General features: G+C 40.4%; 2 protein-coding genes across 4 annotated transcripts in view; one reads left to right on the top strand and one right to left on the bottom strand.

The window, feature by feature from the left end:
- Window positions 1-1798: 1798 nt before the first annotated feature.
- On the bottom strand, window positions 1799-8785 carry LOC131698634 (galectin-related protein A-like). Its single transcript, XM_058991296.1, has 4 exons — window positions 8628-8785; window positions 7226-7314; window positions 2900-3074; window positions 1799-2211 (listed from the first exon to the last, which is right to left on the bottom strand). The coding sequence occupies exons 1-4, from the start codon at window positions 8652-8654 to the stop codon at window positions 2068-2070; spliced, it is 435 nt and encodes a 144-aa protein (XP_058847279.1). The 5' UTR covers window positions 8655-8785; the 3' UTR covers window positions 1799-2067.
- A 2361-nt stretch (window positions 8786-11146) lies between these two features.
- LOC117419558 (zinc finger FYVE domain-containing protein 26-like) overlaps window positions 11147-15754 on the top strand; it is a 49796-nt gene continuing 45188 nt past the window's right edge. For all 3 annotated transcript variants that reach the window (XR_009307686.1, XR_009307685.1, XM_034032429.3), the window contains exons 1-5: window positions 11147-11341; window positions 12155-12421; window positions 13063-13138; window positions 13727-13810; window positions 14068-14569. Coding sequence is in view for 1 of the 3 variants with exons in the window: in XM_034032429.3 (XP_033888320.3) it covers window positions 12231-12421; window positions 13063-13138; window positions 13727-13810; window positions 14068-14569 (853 nt within the window). In the remaining 2 variants the exon portion in view is untranslated. The remainder of the gene's footprint in view (window positions 11342-12154; window positions 12422-13062; window positions 13139-13726; window positions 13811-14067; window positions 14570-15754) is intronic.

The following is a 15754-nucleotide window of genomic DNA, read 5'->3' as shown; positions in this document are numbered from 1 at the left end:
CACTGTGCAAGCGATAATATTGAAATGGAAGGAGTATCAGACCACTACAAATCTACCAAGACCTGGCCGTCCCTCTAAACTTTCAGCTCATACAAGGAGAAGACTGATCAGAGATGCAGCCAAGAGGCCCATGATCACTCTGGATGAACTGCAGAGATCTACAGCTGAGGTGGGAGACTCTGTCCATAGGAAAACAATCAGTCGTATATTGCACAAATCTGGCCTTTATGGAAGAGTGGCAAGAAGAAAGCCATTTCTTAAAGATATCCATAAAAAGTGTCGTTTACAGTTTGCCACAAGCCACCTGGGAGACACACCAAACATGTGGAAAAAGGTGCTCTGGTCAGATGAAACCAAAATCGAACTTTTTGGCAACAATGCAAAACGTTATGTTTGGCGTAAAAGCAACACAGCTCATCACCCTGAACACACCATCCCCACTGTCAAACATGGTGGTGGCAGCATCATGGTTTGGGCCTGCTTTTCTTCAGCAGGGACAGGGAAGATGGTTAAAATTGATGGGAAGATGGATGGAGCCAAATACAGGACCATTCTGGAAGAAAACCTGATGGAGTCTGCAAAAGACCTGAGACTGGGATGGAGATTTGTCTTCCAACAAGACAATGATCCAAAACATAAAGCAAAATCTACAATGGAATGGTTCACAAATAAACATATCCAGGTGTTAGAATGGCCAAGTCAAAGTCCAGACCTGAATCCAATCGAGAATCTGTGGAAAGAACTGAAAACTGCTGTTCACAAATGCTCTCCATCCAACCTCACTGAGCTCGAGCTGTTTTGCAAGGAGGAATGGGCAAAAATGTCAGTCTCTCGATGTGCAAAACTGATAGAGACATACCCCAAGCGACTTACAGCTGTAATCGCAGCAAAAGGTGGCGCTACAAAGTATTAACTTAAGGGGGCTGAATAATTTTGCACGGCCAATTTTTCAGTTTTTTATTTGTTAAAAAAGTTTGAAATATCCAATAAATTTCGTTCCACTTCATGATTGTGTCCCACTTGTTGTTGATTCTTCACAAAAAATTACAGTTTCATATCTTTATGTTTGATGCCTGAAATGTGGCAAAAGGTCGCAAAGTTCAAGGGGGCCGAATACTTTCGCAAGGCACTGTAAATCACACTGCGTTAACTGAGCAGGACTGTAACTGAGCCGTGCTTGTGGGATTCATCATCATGCCTCCAAGGTGCTTATTTCCCACTTGAACTGCAGTCGTTGAGCAACAGCCACGCCCAGCAACATTAAGTGTTAGAGTGAGTCCTCTAAAGATAAGAGGAAAGAGTGTGCAGTCATGCAGCGGGGACTGGAAGCAAACACAGTGTGATTAACCAGCTGCAGATCTTGACTTTTTATAATGTTTACAATCATGCTGGCTCTTATTGCAATTATTCAAGTATTGTGTGTATATATATATATATATATATATATATATATATATATATATATATATATATATAGGTAGGTTTGCAGTAGATGGTGCTGGCACTTGCTTACATAAAGACACAGATTTAGCCTGTGTTACATATGTCTGGGGCAATCAACTAGAACAACATACCTCACAGGCTAGATCAAAATGTAAAAAAAATACATAAAGAAATAAAACAAACCATCATAAGAAGGTTAGGGTTAGGATGTGGACATGACATTTAAAGCGACTAACTCTTTAAGAATCCAGCAATTCATTACTGAATGGAGGTCATCTTTTGTTCTTATGTCTTTTTTGACTAGGTATGCGAGTTGCAATGGGGACATTCAAATTGACAATCTCACATTGGGGAGTAAAATGTGGGCACTCTACTTTATTTCTATAATACAAAATGGCACAATTACATAAAAGGAACACACCTTTTCATAACATAGCACCTATAAAACAATTTGCATAAAATCCTTGTGGTATAAATTATAATAACATATTTTATAAGATAAAAACTACAAAAAGAAACCCTGTGGTTGAGAGTTTTCTATAAAAATAGTCCCCTAAACGGTTTATGTAAACTGCTGGATTGAATCTGCTTCTGCTCTCCGGGTTTTTTCCTTCATGCTGGTGTTCAGGCCACTTTGGTGAGCTGCATGTCTCCCCACACTTTGAGGGCAGTGAGAGAGGCCAGCTTCTGGATACGATGAGCAAAGCCACACAGCGGCTGCCCGTCCACCATGACCCGAAACTGCTGGTGTTCACACAGGATCTCCATCTGAGAAAGAGGGCAGCATGAGCACTGGAGGGCAGCGTGGCTACCCTGAAATACTAAAGACTGGAGCACTCAGCTTTGTATTTTTGTGACATTTACAATCATTTTGAGTGCTTCTTATTGCTATTACTCAAATACTGTGTTTTTCTTTTGTTTGTTTGGCATCCAAGACAAGACCAGCAAAGGGTCTTTATAGAGTAAGAGCCAGCTTCATCAAGTGAAAGGCTAGTGGGTCTTACTAGATGGAGCTGCTCTTACTTCTATAAAGACACTGGCTGTTCCAGCCATGGTTAAATCATTTAATTATGACAACTAGAACTGAAGAACAGCTCTGTTTGATATTCATGAAACTGATCTACACTGATGTTATCTTCTTTATCAAGGTAACCAGGACACCTACCTCTCTTAGCAGTCAACCTCCACCTCATTTTCAGGCTCGCTAGGTGGGCTGCAAGGCAAACATTTTTCGAGGCAGCCCCGAAAGGCGCGGCTGAGTGCCAAAGCCAAGCGTTTCAAAAACGGCGACAAGTGCTAACTGTTTTTATTGTCTAATGTGCAAATAGGACGAGCTGTCCTGACTGAATCCATTTATTTGGCAAAACAGGATCACAAGCAAAAGATCTGTCAGAGCTAATAAACAAGACCCCGCTGGTCTCCTTCTTGCGCCTGTAACGCAGAGCGAGCCACATACTTTAAAGGTTTCCCCTGCAGAGAAGGGGAAGTAGGGGATGTTCTTCTCTGCTGCGCCCCACTCCCCGCAGACCCTGGCGTTCCTCGCGACGGAGCGATCCTGGAAACTCACAGACAACTGCAGCCCCACATCCGTCTCGGGATCCTTGGAGCTGCAGGCCAGGTTCACTGCAATGCTGTGGAGAAAGTGATCACAGAGTCAGTCCACTGCAGATTCTCAGCCCTTTCCAAGTTTATCACACCATCTAAGAGCACGGGGGGAATAACATATGTGTTTATAGGACTTCAGGTCTCGTTTCAAGACTGTTAGGCTCATATAAGGCCCTGTTTGGACAAAGGCAAAGAAACATTTCTGAGAAACAACTAGAGCAGTAAATTCTTACTTTGATTATTGTCTTTGCTAGTTTTTTTTTATTCTTAAATTAATCTTTATTTCTCTCCTGCATTTGCACTTTCTTAAAACAAGACTCATATGGGGGTATTGACAGAATAGTAACTCTCTCAACACTGCAGAACTCTTGGTTATCCTGGGATTACAGCTAGAAATACATGAGGGCAGCAGTGTGGAGTAGTGGTTAGGGCTCTGGACTCTTGACCGGAGGGTTGTGGGTTCAATCCCCAGTGGTGGACACTGCTGCTGTACCCTTGTGCAAGGTACTTTACCTAGATTGCTCCAGTAAAAAACCCTACTGTATAAATGGGTAATTGTATGTAAAAATAAATGTGATATCTTGTAACAATTGTAAGTCGCCCTGGATAAGGGTGTCTGCTAAGAAATAAATAATAATAATAATAATAATAATGATGCGATCCAGGGGGATTCCCTGGGGCTGTAAAAAATCGAGCGGTAGCTTATTCTAGTGCGCTATAAAGCATGATCAAATAAACTTGTTAGGTCTTTTTACAATTATAGACGATCCTAGCATTTCAATGTTTTTTTTTATGTATTTTATTTTATTTCACCAATTTATTTGTCCAATTATTTTTTTCCCCTCACCGCAGCAATTCTTCACCCAGCTTAGGAGAGCTGAAGGTTCAATGGGAGTCCTCCGATCCCACGACCAAGCAGGCTTCCTTTTCTACACCCAGGAACTCAAGAGCAGACGTCAGTGAGCTACCCTTGCAGGAGTCTGTCTGAGCTCACTAGTTGCCTGGCCAGTAGGGTTCGCTGTAGCACGATGAGGAGTAACAGTCTGTTCTGGTTTTGCCTCCCTAACCCGCGGAATCCCCAGCGAAAATCTGTGAATTTGCACAGCCAGGACGTGAACCTGTGCTCCCCTGACTGTTTGACTCACCATGCACAGCACACGGCCGTGCTTTTACCAGGCGAGTCACTCAGGGACCCCTATTTCAATCTTTTCTATACATGTTTTTTCCCATCAATTGTCAGTAGCCCTTAAAAAGTGTATTGCATTATACCATGGTGAAGTGAATGCATTGGCAGCAACAGAATAAACATAAAATACCTGCATGTGAAAACCATGTTAAACTGCAAACATGCTATGCCAATTTGCCACGGTAGACCTGTAAATGGGTATACTCTTAAAGGTAGCGTGTAAATGTTTGAGAGTCACATTCAAAAGGTTTCTGAATGCAAAGGTCATGAGAAGATAGAGTGGATTCACGGCCATGAAGTGAAATGGGATAATGAACTGCGATTTAATTACATGGGGGTGGTGGGTCAGTGAGCATTAGCCAACAGGCTTTTGTGCCAACTGGAAAATCCTGTGTACAGCGAACTACAGGGGTTTCATTTCAACTGTGCTCAGGGCATCTAGATTACTGCCTGCCATTATTTTCAGTTAATATATACATTTGACCCTGAGGTCTATACAATTGAGCTGATTGCTGATAGCAGATCTAAATACTGCTGTTGTTTCAATGGATCTATTAAAGATAGATCAAGTTTTATATTGGTACAGACAGAGATACTCCAAACAGAATATCCATGTTATATTTTCATGAACTTGACTCACATTAGGGGTTACTTTCTGTTTCATTTTCTAAATGTTTAAACTGTAGGATTTAACTTTAACAATCTTGGAATGTTTGTAAGCAATCAGAAAAGCCATCATAATAAAGTATTGCAAGATGTACCTGTGTATAAATCTGCAGGTACACAGCACTTAACTGCATTTGGAAAAGACTGCAGAAACAGTGAATATCTGAGACTGTACACTCACTGTTATGTAAACACCAAGGCAAACCCCTGGATTTGGTCTCAATGTTTTTAAAGCAGTTCTGCGTTTAACACTTGGCTAATATTTAAACTTTTAAAGCAATCTTGACAAAGACGCCACCTATCGAGTCTATGAAGAACAGCCAAGGCATGTAGCTCACTGAAATTCATGCTTACCCCAGCCTTACAATCACACCAGAACCTCTGGGGAAGGCTCTGCCCTTTGAAAGCAATGTTGCTAACAGAAAACAACGACACAAGGCGCGAGCGAGAGAAGGCTTCATAAGACAGAGGTCTGAGGGAGCTCAGCCCGCTACACAGACACATGCTGGTCAAGGTGAGTCTCACACACTGACACAAACAGCCACCAAACTCACACACGGCCCGTAGATAAATGGGGTCACAAAGAGCAAATACAATACAACTATTACAAGAAACCAGCTTAACAACAAAACTGTCCCGCAGGCCCACAGTCCCCTGCAGAACTATTTACATAAGCCCTCGTCTGCCGGGTCAGCCACAGTTTGCTGCGCTGTCTCCCTTCCCATACAGTCCAGCAGACAGCGCTGCAGCGAGCGTGCTGTCTGACTCACTCTGCACTGTTAAGTGACAAAACTTTAAACACTGTTATTTTAAGGACTGTTTTTAAACTTGATTGACTGAATCAAAATGTGCATTAAAAAACCATCCTCAACAAAACATTCTTAAAACAGAGGTGAGAAATAAGGGGCCATGTTCCCAAAGCTTTGAGTCAGGAGGTATTTAAAAAGTCTGGTTTTACATGAGCGGTGTTTGGCATTCATGAAACCATTCTAGTCTTCTGCTGGCTTATTAAACAGCAGCCTACAAAAGAATAACTCAGGAGTTATACTGTATGAAGTGTTCAGGACAAGAAAAGGTGGACCAGTGAAAATATTGCTAGTTGTTATAAGGCCCCTATACAAGTTTACCATGGTGAATTTGCACAGGCACGCAGTTCCCATGCTTTTCCCATAGCTCTATGATGCATTTACCATAGTTTGTCATGTTTTTAAATAAGCTTTACCATACCTCTCTGCCTATGCTTTATTACACTTTGCTCTGGGTTTACTGTGGGAAACTTTGATTTCTCACAGTAAAGAACACTGAGTTGAAACGTTTTAGTTTAGTTATCTCTGAGCATCAAGTCCCAGATGCCAGAAACAAGACAGGCAGAGCTGTTCACATCAGAATGCTTCAATTATATGTTTGTATTATTTATTTTACATGAAGAACAAACAAACTGTTTGCTTCACAGAAGCGTTTTCTGATAAAAATCTTTTTTGGCTGCAGCAGCAGGTTTGACTTCATCTTTTCCCACATTTTGAATACTGTGCTTATTTGTATTCCAGACCAGACGAAAGGTTTTAAATAGTTTTGTGTTAAGGGACTTTTTAAAGTTGGTTCTGTGGCGCATAGCTTTCATTCCAGACGAGGACTTAACTTTCAACACTGCAGACCTCTCCCTCTCTCTCTCTCTCTCTCTCTCTCTCTCTCTCTCTCTCTCTCTCTCTCTCTCTCTCTCTCTCTCTCTCTCTCTCTCTCTCTCTCTCTCTCTCTCTCTCGTTTTTAAAAATCCCTGTTTAAGGTCTTCTTTCTTCTAGGTGTATCTGAGTCTCACAATCTACAGCATCACACCCTTCTGTTGCGTCCCCAAGCTCCGGGGGTCTGTGGTTTGTGCTTTAAGTGGGTATCAGGTGAACTGTATTCAGTCCTGAGGGGGAATAAAATGCACTCTACAAAAATGAAGGCCACCGTTCTGTACAGTGTTTTCCCATTACCCAGTAACGGAGACATTTTTTAAAAGCTGCAGTGTAACCCATAATTATGTTCAATTTTACATGAAATATTTTCTTAAGGCATTCTATTGGGCTCACCACGTTAATTATCCAGATTTGTTATGCTTAACAAAATGTAATGAGCTGATAAAGCTTGGTAGGAATTAAGATAACATTACAATAAACAGTATTTTAAAGCAAGCTTTTGTTTGGTTGAAATGGCGCCACAAGGATCCCTCAGTGTCCCCTGGTGCAGTGGCCTGAATCCTCCTGAAACCAAGCTGGAAGCTACAAAGTGTCAGTGTGTTCCCAGGCCGTCAGTTAATCAGCCCTGTAATCCTGTATCACTGACCTCTTAGGTTGTTGGTTTACTCTCCCCATTACAGTGAGCTTCATAGACGGCTTCAGACCGCCTTGGATTTCGCCAACATAGAGGCCATCCTGCAGAAAAACAAACAAAATACATCTGGATATACTTTGAGCTAAATTCTCACAATTGCTTCACAATTCTGACATTTCAAACGGTTCTGGTGCAGAATGGTATGCAATTTATTAACAGAATGGTTAGAACCACTAGAAAATCTACTGGCAGCATTATTTTGGGGGGGGGGGGGGGGTTCCTATCATATTCTACTGCCAGTAAGAAGCCCCCAAAAGACTGCTGCCAGTAGTTTAACATGAGGGTGAAGTAAGAGACATATTTATATTATTGACTATTATTTTTAAAGAAAGTGAAATGGGTGGTTGTATTAAGAATGTGTTTTTGGCATTGGTGGAATCAGCTGCCTTAGTGCCAGTAAATATCCTACTGACTGGTAGTAACATCTACTATTTATTCACACCATTTTGACAGCACACTTTTGATGCACACTGCTTCACTGCCCGCTGTGAAGTCATTCTGCACCATTGCAGTTCACATAGTTTCACAGCAGCTGAAGGACCCGTATTGGCGCGCTTACATTCAACAGAACTTATCATATTACCTGTGCGGCTCTCGTGCACTTCAGAGTACACTATTGAAAAGCGTGTGCTGGCAACGCCACCCATGTATTTCCATATTTATTTATGTAGTGTTACTATTCTATTTTGTGAAACATGCCGCGCTGTTTTTTTGTAGATAATAAAACCAAACCCAGTGGTTGGCGTAAAAAGGCTGCACGTTAAAAACATAATTTAAACATTACCGCCGCCTGCTTAAGGAAAGCGCTAAGGTTGTAATGCGATCATCAATGCATCTTGACTGTAAAAGTGAATTTTCCTTGAACTAACAAGTTTTACAATGACACACACACAAACACACACACACAGTTAAACTCAGTTCATAAATAATGTCATCTGCAATTCATTCGAACAGAGTTCATGGTTGATGCAATATTTATCTAACAATCTAAATTAAACTACGAAACCATTCAACAAATGAGACATTTCTGGTTCATTTTAATAAAGCTGAATTTCTTTCAATTTTTCTAAAAATTGAAATGCAAACTGTGCATCTGTGATGTACCTCCTATTCTATATAAACGCTTAAATGTGTTCTCTAAATATCAGAATGATTATGTGTGTTATATAACAGCAGCTCAGACATGCACGATATATTATTTTTGTATGGTCCTTTGTACAAAAGGGTATGTCCTGTAATGGATGTATATATACTGGTATATTTGTATATGATATAGACTACATTTTGTATTTGTCGATACAGTTACCAGTAAATAACAGAAACAGGTGCAATAAACCATGTTAAAAATACGTACCGTTGTAAACTTGTCATTTTCCGCCATCTCTCTAAACGGCGATTGAATTGTCAGCGTTTGTCCCACAAGTTCAGTGACAATGAAATGAAGACGCCTGCTTTATCTTCATTAAACAGCAGCCGGGAGCAGCAGATACTGTCAGGACTGCAAACCCCGCCTCTGTCACTCAAGGCTGTGCGTATCCATAGAAACATCAAACACGCGGGGGGCTGACAGCAGCAGCGCGTTAGCCTACACATCCCTGACTGTAATACACTTTGAACCACGGGGTCTCCTACAGGCGGTTCCACAAGCACAATGCAGTGCAGAGACCCGTGTGAAATAAAAGGCAGGTCACTGTTACCTAATTGCAATGGTATGGGTGATACAAACATAAAATGCATTGCCCTAGTGGTGGATTTGCTTTGCATTTGAAATACATAAAAAAACCAAATAATAATCTTAACTAACGTTTTTAAATATAACTCCCTAAAATGTTCCAAACAATGCCCTCGGCAGAAATTAATGTTTCTGTGTGCTGTGGCTGCTATGTTTTCATCAACAAGTCGAAGAAATTTCTAGCAAACTTGCAAAATGTCGCACAAAAAAAATATATGCGAATCTTACCGTACAAAAACAGGAATCCTGGAATCCTGGAACTGGAATCCGAATCCACCAGGTTAAACCACATCAACATCGTCAATAAATAGAGTCTGGCGCAGTAAAAAAAAAAAAATAATAAAGGAAAATGCCAAAACGTAAATGTATTTTAATGATTTAATGTATTATTAAAATAGTCTATATTTAAATGGTTTAATTAGTTTTATCAATTATTTCACAATGTGTCCCGGTTTTGAGCTTTGAAAATCTGGTCACCATAGCTATAATGAAATGTACGTAATACTAACGGACAAAATGTATGATCATGTCCTAGTGAGGACAGTATTTTGTAAGGTGTCCATCGTGTAACATGACTGTGCTGACCCCTGCATATGATATGTGTGATTTAAGATGAATTATCGCAATTACATCTGTGCCCAAACGTTTTCCAGCAACCTACAGAATTAACCAATGTTGCATCATAAAGTTCAATATAACCTGTTGAATATAATGTTATGTTAACATATTGAGTGACATGCTGCTTTGTAGTTTTTTCATATAGGCTACTTAACGAAAAACTGACAAATGTGACATTTCAAAATACTGTACTGCTATTATGGCTTTTGTGATATAATGTTGTAGTTTATTTGATTAAGTGGTGTTAAATAAAATATCAAAATTATGTGCATATATATATATATATATATATATATATATATATATATATATATATATATATATATATATATATATATATATATATAAAAATTATGTCCCAATCCTAAACATATGCAAAACTTGTGGCCATAGCTGTAGATTTGATTGACAGATGATATGTGTCATTAAGTTTTAATTTAGTGCCCAGTCCCGATAGAGATGTGCTACGTTGACCATGTAAATACCACCATATGACTGAAAAAACTATGCGCTAGCTCATAAAATTCACTCGGAAAGTGTTTCCATTGCATTTGTGATTGTGCGCATCATGTGTGATTGTGCGCATCATTTGTGATTGTGCGCATCATTTGTGATTGTGCGCATCATTTGTGATTGTGCGCATCATTTGTCGCACAGGATACATTTTTATCGACCCCTATCGAACCTATTTTTTTGTTGTTGTTCGCTTCCATGAATTAAACGAATTTCTCCTGTTTCCATCCGTTATCGAGCTTTTTTTATACGCATGCGTTTATCGCATAATAAAGTGTAATGGAAACAGCTTGTGCTAAGGGGATGCTCTTGAGTGTAGTCGTCTGTCAGGTAGACACATGCATGTGTCAAAGCAGCTATAGAGAAGTAAACGCCAGCGCCATCTAGTGATGCAAGTTGATCATGGTACATTTGAATGAGAGTTACTTGCAGTTTTTCCATGCTTTCTCCATTGTTATACTCTGCATTTACCACAGTATCCCATGGTTTCCCATGATTTTCAATATGCTTTCCCAGACCTCTCTGTGCTACATGCTTTATCACACTTTGCTATGCTTTTACAGTACTATGGGGCACTTTTACAAGGGCTGAAGTTACATACTCTCAAAGTCCAGTTTCATGCAAACGTAAGTTGTTTGTTTTACATTTTGACATGGAGTTGATAATTCAACACTGGAAAAAAATGGAAAAGCTTTAAAAATATGAACTGGTTGGTACGAGTCTTTCCAGTCACTAAATATAGCAAAAACCCTATATAAATATCTCAAAATAAAGCCGTTCTCATAAAAACACAATCGGTTCAGGACGTGAAGACCTATTTAACAAAGATGTGTGCTGCATAATGTTATGCATAATAGTTATGTTTTTAAGACAACAAAATTACAAATCAGAAAACAACGTAACAGCGCCTTCTACCACTACTTATACCCAAATAGTCTTTATTGTCTGTGTAACATACTGTTTAAAATGAAGTTCTGTTTCAAGCGCTTTTCTGAAGGGAACTTCACGCACGTGACCTTTGACCGATTTCCGTAAACAGCTGATCTAACCACGTGATTGTGTCTCCATCACGGCTGCCTGTGTGAATGAACAGGGAAGAGCGGTCAGGCGCAGAGTTAATGTCAAACAAGAATCACGGGTGCTTAAAAGAAAAAATACTGGACGCAAATTGCAACATATGCGGATATTGTCCACCGTAGGCTATAGTAAGTGCCGTAAAGATAATAGGTTGTGCATATGTTTTTTGTATGTGTTTTATATTTTATATTTTGACTGGTCAATATTACTTTTTACTGGAGAAATCTGTAAGTAACACTGACCAAAGACTGTCCTTTTTTTTTCTTGTGCATTATCTAGCACATTTTTGTATCGAACGTCTCCCAGCGTTTAAAGGCGTTTTAAACTTGCATTCACATTATTTACACCTTTGGTTTCGTCACAGTAAACTACAGTAGTTAATTTAAATATATTAGTAGCCTACTACTACTAGTAGCCTGCTTGGAGTAGCGTATTTACAGTCTGAAATATTTTAAATGCTTATAAAAGTTTTTGTTTTTAAGCACATAACGAGATATTAGATTTTAGTGCTTCATGTAAAACATAAAAAAAAAAAATTCGGGGGAAAAGGGAAATCATTTTTTGCCATCCCTCGGCTACAGCGTGTTTTTCAGCTGATATGCATAGCAACATCTGCTGGTAGTGGATGGCGCATGTCGTTTAATTGATCATGTGCCTGCTGCTAAAATGTGTCTTTTAGACAATGTAAACGAACTGTACAGACAACCATGTCTGGTGTGTGATGAAGTAGACAGCACAGAGCAGTAAACTGGTGGAAGAATTTAGTAGAATGACACCCAGCGATAATAATTGAATATAAAATTGAACATGCATGGCTTAAGATTGTATTTCTCCCTGTGTCAGTGTAGAAACAACCCTTAACCCCACTCAACAATATTTGTATACTGTATGCTAGGTTTGCACGCTTATTCAGTCCCCCCCCCCCCCACTGTTCTTTACAGGACATGCACGTGAAGGAGACCCTGGGTATTTTAAAGCCGTGGTGAGTCCTGCATCGTTCTTGAGCCCTCCACAGAGATGCACCCGTTTGGCAGAGAGGAGGCGAGCTCGCTGGAGAAGCTGTTTGTGTTCTTCACGCAGTGCTTGCTGCGGGGGGAGTGGGCTCTTGCCCAGGCCTGCGTGCCCCAGCTCCGGGAGTGGCAGGGCGGGGGCGCAGGGCGGGTGCAGGAGATCCTGCAGGCTATCGTAGCCTGCCCGTACCAGCTGAGGTGGGTGTGCTTCACTAAACATCTTGGGGATTGCACGAGAAACACTTGGCAGCTCTTCTTAGAGCTGAACCCTTAAAAAAGTGTCCCACAGTACAGTATAGGCATATCAAAGTGTAATAAAGCATCTGAAAGCACGATAAAGCATAGGCAGGCTTTGTAAAGCCCAGAGAAGTAAAGCAAAAGAACTGTGTGCATTTACTGTGGTAATGTTTTATAAGGACAGTCAGCATGGAATATCAGACAGGTAATAACTGACAATAATCAAGGCATTGAGAATAATGTATTATTCAAAAGCAAGAAGCAGAAAGAAATATCTATATGACTCTTCAAATACAACTGAAAGCATGCATGTGCATATTATTATTATTATTATTATTATTATTATTATTAATAATAATAATAATAATAATTTGTTATATGTGCATTGAGGAGACTTTATTATTCAAAAGCAAGAAGCTGAAACGTGCAACTGAAACATCCATGTACCAGTAACTGAATACACATGAGACGTGAAGCTACAAATGGGGCATCTTGGATAAATGTTTGAGGTTCTCATAATAAAGGCCAAGGCGATCAATAATCGATTAATTGTTTAGCTGTTATATATGTTTGATTAATGAAAGTGAGTATCTGCTTTACAGATGGGACACAATTGGTAGCCCTCATCGCCTTGCTTGGCTGTGGCTTCAGGTATTAGAGAAGTGGTTTCAAGAGCAGGTATACACACCTTTTATTAATATAACTTACAAAACCTCCATCACTCTACTGTACATTGCATCGTAGCCCTCATCTACTGGGGCAGAGTGTTGCAGGGGGGACAGGTTAATGGTTACACTCAGCTGTACCAGATGTACTTGGAGAGAAGACATGTTTGAGAGCTCTACAGATGCCACGGGTGCAGTTAAAATGAATGAAGCAGCAAATGGTACACAGATTAAATCTGAACAACAGCCAGCATACAGATCAGATAGCTGTGATATTTCATACCCATACCAAGTTGCCCTTTAAGGCATTTCCAAGCCCCTAAATGAAGTGAGTTTTTTTGAAAATGAGGCCCAGTATTTCCAGCTCATAGTAAAATAACATTGAGGGGAGTGGCAATGCACATACACTGGGGTCTGTTTTACCAGGGAGATTACCGGTAGTACCTTCACCCTGAAATGTGACAATAACTACAAGCTTAGATCATTCAAACAGGGCCCCGTATCTTGTAGTCATGAGGTTTTCTTGTAGTTTGTTAAACAAATTGCCTTGAACCGTTGGGATTTTGTTTTAAAGACTCTTATTTATTTCCACTGACTGTAGATCCCAGTATTTGTCAAGAGTGAGCTGGAGTTCATGTTACTTCTGGAGGAGCTGCAGACTGAAGCTTCAGAAAATGTGCTCAAGGTATTTCTTCCATTAATTAATGTCCATTCATGTAATATCTTCTTCTACGTTAACAGTCTGCAATGTTGGCACATTAAAGAATTACGATGATGTTTCACTTTGATATCTTAGGGTAAGTGCAAAATCAAAGGCAAATGTTTAGAGATGAATAGCAAGATACTGTTGAGCACAATAACTCTGAAAAAATGTGTCGTCAAAATAAGGCCTTATTTATTATTCTCGAATTCCCTCCCTAACATTATACATCTTTCTTCCAGGAGTTCTATCAGACCTTCTTACACAGCCACAGCCCAAACATTACTAAAGAAAAGAAAAGGGAACCGCGGAGCGCGCAGCTCAGTGCGGAAGCAGTGTCGTGTTTGTGGGACGTGTTGTCAGAGAAGCCCGGACTGGCTCAGGCACTGATGGGGTACCTGCTGGCACACGACTGCGATAGCGACTCTCTGCACAAGCTGTTCATTGACTTCCTGCAGGAGGTGGTGTGTGGGCTGCGGAGCAGCGCTGGGGGCCACGCTGTGGAGCAGGTGTACTCGGGGCTGTCGGTCCTGCACTGTAACCCCGAGCAGCCGGCCGGAGAGCTGAGGCAGCTGTGTGAGGCGCTCTTCGAGTCCAGCTGGGGGGAGGCGGCCCCTCTCAGAGAGGAGAGGGTGATGAGCTGCCTGCTGCGGCCACACGATCACGCTCTGGTCAGCCTGTACAGCAGTGTCGCTACGGAAAGGACGAAGGAAAAGCTGTTGGAACACAAACCACACGAGCAAGGTAACTCTTGATGTTTAGATTGAAGACTTTTACATGCATAGGATATTCATGGAATTTATCGGTATTATGGTACAGCTTTTTAAAGTTAGGTATTTATTTAGCTGCTTGTGTCTTAAGTCATTGTTGGCCACTGAAAGAGAGAACAGTTGTCATTAATTAATGTCAACTGAGCCGTTCTTTATTTGCTGTTCCGTTATTGAGTAATAACAGGATGGCTGGCCTCCATAGAAAAGCAGTGCCCAGTTGTTGTACAGTTGTTAACCTAATCCTGAGTCGGTATTTTGTGTTCACACATCATAGGGGTGGAAATCACCTGGGGAATGCATTTCTCAACTTGTACTCAGCAGTGTTCAGCCAGGAGAATTTCTGTCATGAGCATTGTAGTGTATCCAGATTAGGATCCCTTCTGCATCAATGCTGGTTTCCTGTTCCCACAATGCAGCACTTATTTCAATCTGTGCACCGGTACTGTTGCATGGAGGAGCATGATCTGGATGCACTGTTTAGAAGTAAAGAGATCTTTCTGAAAAAACAGTTTAAGTTCAGAAATGTATTCACCAGTTGATTCTTGACCCCTAAGTCTGAATAAAAATATCAAAACAATTGTGATTTTATGTTTACAAATATAGTGCTGCGATACAGACAACACAGGATACAGCAAAGAGAAACTATTGCTTTTATTGTAAATGCTGCAGGGGGTTCTGTGATGTTTTAATGCTGCGCTTCAATGAGTGGCTCAGAGGCATCTAAAAAAGAAAAGGGAAGTTGATTTAATTCCATTTCCGCCTGAAACAATCAAATCACAGACTGGAATCACATTTTGTTACATCATCAGCCTGACATTTCAATGTGTTTTACATTGTTTTAACTCTTGCCTCCCTGCCAGTGAATAAACTAGTCCTGTAAATAACAATATGAAATAATCTCCAGAGAGGGATATAGTCTCACTTTAGGGTTTAAGTGTCTAGAGACCTGACTGTCTAATTGTGAAGAAACATTCTGTAGCACAAGTATGTTGAGCTTTAAGGAGGAATTATTTGATTTCATTTCCCCTTAAATATTTCAAATGCTACCTGGAAAGACATATCCTTACGTAACATTTCAGTTTTATTTGGATTTGAGCCCTTGTCTCAAGGCTAGTACTGTAGTAGCTCCCTACCTTGTCCACCTTGCCCCTGATAGGCT

Source organism: Acipenser ruthenus, chromosome 18, assembly GCF_902713425.1.
Source record: "Acipenser ruthenus chromosome 18, fAciRut3.2 maternal haplotype, whole genome shotgun sequence".
Lineage (NCBI taxonomy): Eukaryota > Metazoa > Chordata > Actinopteri > Acipenseriformes > Acipenseridae > Acipenser > Acipenser ruthenus.
Note: the sequence above shows the minus strand (reverse complement) of the source record. Positions and strands in the feature narration are given on the sequence as shown.